The 7,206-nt window shown below is 41.9% G+C and overlaps 1 protein-coding gene across 1 annotated transcript; it reads right to left on the reverse strand.

Annotated features, from left to right (window-relative positions):
• Window positions 1-81: 81 nt before the first annotated feature.
• Window positions 82-4,887, reverse strand: LOC311307239 (acidic mammalian chitinase-like; the record flags this gene model as incomplete). Its single annotated transcript, XM_084436036.1, has 11 exons — window positions 82-359; window positions 537-669; window positions 813-926; window positions 1,051-1,233; window positions 1,509-1,632; window positions 1,865-1,989; window positions 2,098-2,263; window positions 4,201-4,257; window positions 4,352-4,556; window positions 4,752-4,778; window positions 4,863-4,887. The coding sequence occupies 11 exons, from the start codon at window positions 4,885-4,887 to the stop codon at window positions 82-84; spliced, it is 1,437 nt and encodes a 478-aa protein (XP_084292162.1).
• Between the last annotated feature and the right edge of the window lie 2,319 nt (window positions 4,888-7,206).

Consider the following 7,206-nt stretch of genomic DNA (forward strand, 5'->3'; position numbering starts at 1 on the left):
ATAGGTCTTATGCTCAGAAAAAGATGGTAAATTGTTACTTTGGCTCTAAGTTGTAGTTATTAGTATCCACTGTTCACAGGTCTAGGGCCAGTCGCAGCACTTACAGCTGTCTCTGAAGACCAGGCCAGACTGGCAGTATTGGACCGTAGTGATGCCGTTGTGACAGTTGTAGAAAGATGCTGGAGCTTCAGGTCTGGGATACAGTCCACTAGGCTTACTAGCACAGAACCCACTCCCTGCAGTGGTGGTGGTGGGGTTGATTGTAGTCACTGACCCTGGCCAAGAGGTGATAATGGGGACTCTGGTTGTAGTCTGTGTCACTGGCATTGCGGTTCTTGTAGATGGTATGGGAGGGATTTCTGAGGGGAAAATATTAAGAGCAGACACACAAGATATCTGACTATTCTGGACAGTATATTGAAAAATAAATGTATTTTTATGGCTCTGTACAGTTCTCGCAAGGCCCTTTTTAAGTTTAGCATAATGTGGTGTGTGCTTCATCTGCTATTGATAATTGTAGAGATTTTGTGACTTACCAGTATTAAGGAGTCTCTTGAGGTGGCTGATGAGGGGATAACTCCCCTGTCCACAGAACTGTCCAGAAAAGTCATCCAGGTCTAGAGCCCAGATGAAGGCTCCTCCAATATTGTTGTCCTTCAGGTAACGGGCCTTTGAAGAAGAGATGGTGAACAGGAGGAGGGATGATTTCGATACATGTACAATACAGTGACGTGAATTCTAGTATGCATATAACCATCTGTCTTTCTAGATAGATAGATGTAGATACTTTATTAATCCCGAAGGTAGCATACCTTAATCTCAAAGCTCTCCTTGTTGTCATATCCCACCCACTCAGATCTGTCGGTGGCATAGGGAACCTTCTGATCTTCAATCCAGTAGACGCTGCTTCCTCTGAACTTGCAGATCTGAAAACCAGAGAGATTGGATCACCTGAGATGACATTTCACCAAACGATAGCTACCTTTTAATATCAAAAGACATATGTCAGTGTGCAGTAAATATTTCTAACTCTGTTGACATGTACATCACCTCATAGTAGGCCCAGAAGCCAGCCTCCCTGGTGAATTGTCCGGCTGTAGCAGGGCCATTGGCCGGAGCTCCAACCCCACTGGCTCCAGACGTCAGGCGGAACGTCCGTCCGTACGTAGCAAAGCCCATCCTCAGCTTCTCCACAGGGGCTCCCTGATCTTGCCAGTACCTAAGGGCAAAGTCCTGAGAGAGAGAGAGAGAGAGACAGGGGGAGAGAGAGAGGGAGGGAGAGAGAGAGAGAGAGAGAGAGAGAGGGAGAGAGGTAGATCTTTTCCATGAACGTTGGTTGCATGGATGGAAAGACGAAGCTTGACACTCAGACAGAATTCCTGTTTCATTTGTCTTCATTATTCAGTCTGACCAGGCTTCCACTGGAATCACATTTCAAAAATTCAGATTCAGGGGCTGGAGCCAGGCTAGGAAAGACATACATGTGAATGTGAATGTCATGTTCTCACCGTGTTGAAGTAGATGAGATCTCCAGCGTCATGGGAGCCCTGGTACAGGGGGCTGTTGTGTCCTGTGAAAGGCTCCCAGGTTCCGTGGAAGTCATAGGTCATCACGCTAATGAAGTCCAGGTACCTGCGTTCATTAAGGTGGTCATGTGAGTCATTTGAGATCAGCAACAAAAGAATGCACGCATATCAAAGAAAAACTGCAATAGGTGCTTGACAAAAAAGTAGGACTTTTTATTTAGTGCCCTAAATAAATTTGCCGTGGGAGATACTATACAGTGCGCAGACATTCCTTCTCTACTCAGTCTTTTGAGATTGACATAATAATTGCCAATTGTTGCAATTCATTCTGTACTTACTTTGCGATCTCTGCAACTTCATAACCAGCGTCGATGGTTACTTTCCCAGAAGCCACTGCTGCAGTGAGCATCAATCTGGGGCGTCTGGTTCCCGTGGCCTCAGCCTCATAGGCCTCCAGGAGCTCCTACACAAACAGATGGAGGGATCAGAAGGATGCACTATAGTATGTGGTGTTCACATCTGTAGTTTCTCGTTCTATTCTAATGCATGTTTCAGTGAAGGCGTCGCTGACTTTGCACAGCAGTGTGAATCTCTGCTTGTCCTCTGGGGGGCTCCCTCGAGCTCCGGGGTACTCCCAGTCCAGATCCAGACCGTCGAATCCATGTGTTCTCAGGAAACTGATAGAGGACTGGATGAACGTCTGTCTGTTGGCTGGGGTAGAGACCATCACACTGAACCTAAAGAGAATGGAAGGCAAAGGGGAGGTATATATATATATAAATATTTAAATGGAAAATGTGATGAGTTGGCTATTTAATTAAGATATTTTTGTTTTTTGCAAGATTTATAGAGAATGTATGGAAACTACTGTAAAACAGAGAACACAATACAGTACGAAAAGTACTCTCAACCCTTTACTGTTTACAGTGAACAGCCATATTCCAAAATGGATGAAAACATTTTTTTTTCATCAGTGTACACACAATACCCCATAATGACAAAGTGATTTTTTTTTTTTTTTTTAAATAAATAAATAAATAAATATCACATGCATAATTATTCACACCCTTTACTTTGTTGTGGCACCATTGGCAGTGATTACAGCCTCAAGTCTTGTTGGGTGTGACGCTACAAGCTTGGCACACCTGTATTTGGGGTATTTCTCTCATTGTTCTCTGCAGATCCTCTCAAGCTCTGTCAGGTTAGATGGGGAGCATCGCTGCACAGCTTTTTTCAGGTCTTTCCAGAGATATCCAATTGGGTTAAAGTCTAGGATCTGGCTGGGCCACTCAACGACATTCACAGACTTTGTCCCGAAGCCATTTTCTTGGCTGTGTGCTTAGTTGGTCGTTGTCCTGTTGGAAGGTAAACCTTTGCCCTAGTCTGAGGTCATGAGCACTCTGGAACAGGATCTCTCTGTACTTTGCTCCGTTCATCTTTCCCTTGATCCTGACTGGTCTCCCAGTTCCTGCCACTTAAAAACATCCCCACAGCAACATGCTGTCACCACCATGCTTCACTGTAGGGATGGTAGTAGCCAGATGATGAGCAGCGCTTGGTTTCCTCCAGACGTGACGCTTGGCATTCAGGCTAAAGAGTTCAATCTTGGTTTCATCAGACCAGAGAATCTTGTTTCTCATGTTCTGAGAGTCCTTTAGTTGCCTTTTGGAAAACTCCAATGGGCTGTCATGTGCTTTTTACTGAGGAGAGGCGTCCGTCTGGCCACTCTACCATAAAGGTCTGATTGGTGGAGTGCTGTATGGTTGTCCTAGGCGGCCAGGTCTAGGAAGGGTCCTGGAGGTTCCAAACTTCTTTCATTTAAGAATGATGGAGGCCACTGTCTTCAATGGGACCATGACATTTTTTGTACCCTTTCCCAGATGTCTCAGAGGTCTACGGACAATTTCCTCGACTTCATGGCTTGGTTTTGGCTCTCGCATGCACTGTAAACTGTGGATTATTACTACTTTACATACAGCACACTAGACAGATGTGTGCTTTTCCAAATCATGTCCTATCAATTGCATTTACCACAGGTGGACTCCAATCAACTTATCACTAATGTGATTCAAGTACTGAGTAAAGGATCTGAATACTTATGTACAGTACATGTGATATTTCAGTTTTTTATTTTTAATACATTCGTAAACATTTTTAACAAGCTTTTTTCACTTTATCATTATGGGGTATTGTGTGTAGATTTATGAGGAAAATTTTAATTTAATCAATTTTGGAATAAGGCTATAACATAACAAAATGTGGAAAAAGTGAAGGAGTGTGAGTACTTTCGGGTGCACTCTAGGTCATTTTGTCAGGGAAGGGTGATGTTTTCACCTTTTGTGAAATATTTGTGAAATGTAAATTATGGGAAAATGTATATTATGATCTGGCATGTGGCCATTCTTGTTCATTTTTGTTATCGAATGTCTTGTAAGCCTGTATGAGCTGGACACTTAATTAAACATATATTTGTGATTTAAATTGTATGTATGTAATGTATTATTTATACATTTGCTATTTAAATTATATTATGAGGAATATTATAGACAGCCTACTACAACTACTACTAGAGTCGTAGTAGAAGTGTAGACAATGAACAACAGTATCTGCTTGATAACAATGCAACCTTAACTAGAAAATAATAATAATAATAATAATAATAATAATGTCTCACCGTTGGGAGCCAAAGTTCCATCCACCGACTGCCAAAAGCGTTTTGAGATTGGGATTTCTGTTGGACCGCACAAACACCATTGTCAGCTACAGATTCCACACAATACATTTTTCCAGTGAAGGCAAACTCTAGTAGGCAACAAAATACCTACCTGTCTTTGAGTCCATTGAAGGACCTGTAGAGGGTCTCATCATTCCACTCATAGGTGGCCAACTGATTAGCATCGTTGATGATAGAGAAGGCATAGATCAGGTGCGTGCACATCTGGGGGTCCACATTGGCTGGCATGAACTTTCCTGCTCCAGGCCTGTACTGAGACCAGTTGGTGAAGTAGCACACCAGTGGTGAGGAAGAACCTGAGAGAGGGGTAGAATGCCGTGTGAAGTCAACAAAGAAAGCTAGGGACATTTAGGGTGGTCAACTCCACAGATAGCCCAAGGTATTCTAAGGAGATAACTGATATTCACAATATCCGTAGAGCAAATCAAACCAACAATGGCATGGTTATTCAGAGCTGTCGTTCTTAGTTTGCAGATTAAGAGTAAACTCACCAACATGGCACAGGGCCAGGAACAGACCTTAAAACCAAAGAGTCAGAGTCAATAAAGAGAAAATGACACTAAACAAACAAACATACAAATATCTTCATAGAGATACTGTACCTGCTAGTAGAGTGAGCTTCCTCATGGTGCTTCTTAATGTCAGACAGGGGTGGAAAGGTTTATATAGAGGCCACGTCAATGCCAGACAGACTGATGAAATTATATTATACAGGCCTTTTGAATATGTTGTAAAAGTTGAGATTACACAACATCTGCACACTTGCAACGGTACATAATGAGCTGATTATAAACTAGATCAGAGAACAACGTAATAACCATAACAGACAAAGCTATCCTACTGTCCTCACTTTATCCTGAGGGGGTTGGAGTAGCCAATTCTCTGTAAATGACTGATGACTGGATCATAAAACACCACTGAAAAGAAGCTACTCCTCCACCTGTACCAAGAGCATCTATCACACACTATGATTATTGGGGATGTCAGGATTGCAAAAGTACAATTGTACCAGACATGCAGATGACAGCCTGTTGCCAACAACAAAAGCAAGTAAGGGCTTCAAAACTCACAAATCTCATCTTCAATTATGTATTTTGACTTTTAGAACAAAACATACTTAAAAATGCATGTGAAGTTTGTGTATGTAGTAACTATATCTATATCCAAAGATATGACTTATGACTCCTGGAAAGGCCCCCTGCCTCCTCGTGACTGGTTCCTTCCCAGTCTGTGTTTCTGATTCCCTTCAAGACAAAAAAAACAACCCTAAGTTGGTGGCCCGATTGGTGACCCCATTTCAAAGTTGCTTGAAATACTGCTGCCTAGTGAGAGCTACTTTGACAACTCAGTGGACAATTCAATTAAGTGAGAATGCTGGAAAATGTAGTAAACAATGTACTGTGTGATGGTTTCATCCATATTTATAGAGATACAGTAACACCATTTTACACCAACATACCTTTTTATTTGCCAGTCAAACACAGGGAGAGTTAGAAAATGCACAAACGTGTTACTTTAATACAAAGCTTATGTACAAATGCCATAAAATAATCTGTGTAGTGTAATAATTAATATCAAGCACTCATTAACATAGTAAAGACATTCTTTATGCCCAGATCAAGATAATAAATTGTTACATAAATTGCTACTTTGGCTCCATGTTGTAACAGTCATTAGTGTGAACAGGTCTAGGGCCAGTCTAAGTTGTGATAGTTATTTGTATGGACAGGTCTAGGGCTAGTCGCAGCAATTACGGCTCTTTCTGAAGACCAGGCCGTTTTGGGCCCAGGTGATGCCGTGGGCACAGTTGTAGAAAGTTGCTGGAGCTTCAGGATTGGGACACAGTCCACTAGGCTTGCCAACACAGAGCCCACTCCCTGGAACACGTGGTGGTGGTGGCGGCTTCGGTTGTAGTCTGTGCCCCTGATTTATTGGTGGCCTTGGTGATAGTCACCACTTTGCCCCTGGCATGGTGGGGGTATGGCTGGCTTTAGTTGTAGTCTCTTGAAAGGCATTGAAATTGCAATCAAATAACCAACTATATTGGCATTTTGTGCTAGTCATTTTGTCACATAATATCAGAATGGCCTGAGAAATAAAGTCACATCAGAACTTAGAAAGACCAAAGCAATTTTTTTTCCTTGATATGATCAAACAAGCAAAAGGCAATAGTAAAATGCTATGGAAAAACATAAATAAACTAACAGGAAAGGAAAACCCCAAGTGTGGCAGCATACAGCTAAAATCAAATGGTGTCATACTAGAAAATAGCCTAGAAGTAGCATCACATTTTAATAATTACTTTAAAAATTCAGTTATTGAACTGGACCAGAACTTTTCCAATCCCACTGCTCATCTACCCCGAGTCTCAGTGAATGACCAAACAGCTTTAACTCTGACACTTGTAAATGAGGCAAAGGTTAACAAAATCCTATCTACTCTGTCAAGCAGCAAAGCAAAGGACATATACGATCTGGATACAACACTACTAAAAAAGCAAAAAAGACCCCCTAACTTCATCAATAACCCAAATAATAAACAAATCTATTAATGACAGTATTTTTCCCAATGCCCTGAAACCTGCAATCATAACCCCTGTACACAAATCTGGAGATAAACAGGAGATAACCAACTATCGACCAATTAGCATACTGCCTGCCGTCTCGAAGGTACTGGAAAAGGTTGTAGCAGAACAACTGATTGCACTTGCATCTTGAGTCAAATGCCTTCCTACATCCTATGCAGTTTGGGTTTAGGAAAAAACACTCCACTGAAACAGCCTGCTGCTACTTCCTAGAAGTCATTAAAACAAAACTTGACAAAGGAGGAGTGGTAGGAGCAGTCTTCCTTGACCTGCGTAAGCCTTTTGATACAGTACAGCACAACATCTTAATATGCAAACTGGCAAACTACAACCTCTCCACAATTACACTAAGCTGGATACAC

The sequence above is a fragment of the Borostomias antarcticus genome, assembly GCF_949987555.1.
Source record: "Borostomias antarcticus genome assembly, chromosome: 3".
Taxonomy (NCBI): domain Eukaryota; kingdom Metazoa; phylum Chordata; class Actinopteri; order Stomiiformes; family Stomiidae; genus Borostomias; species Borostomias antarcticus.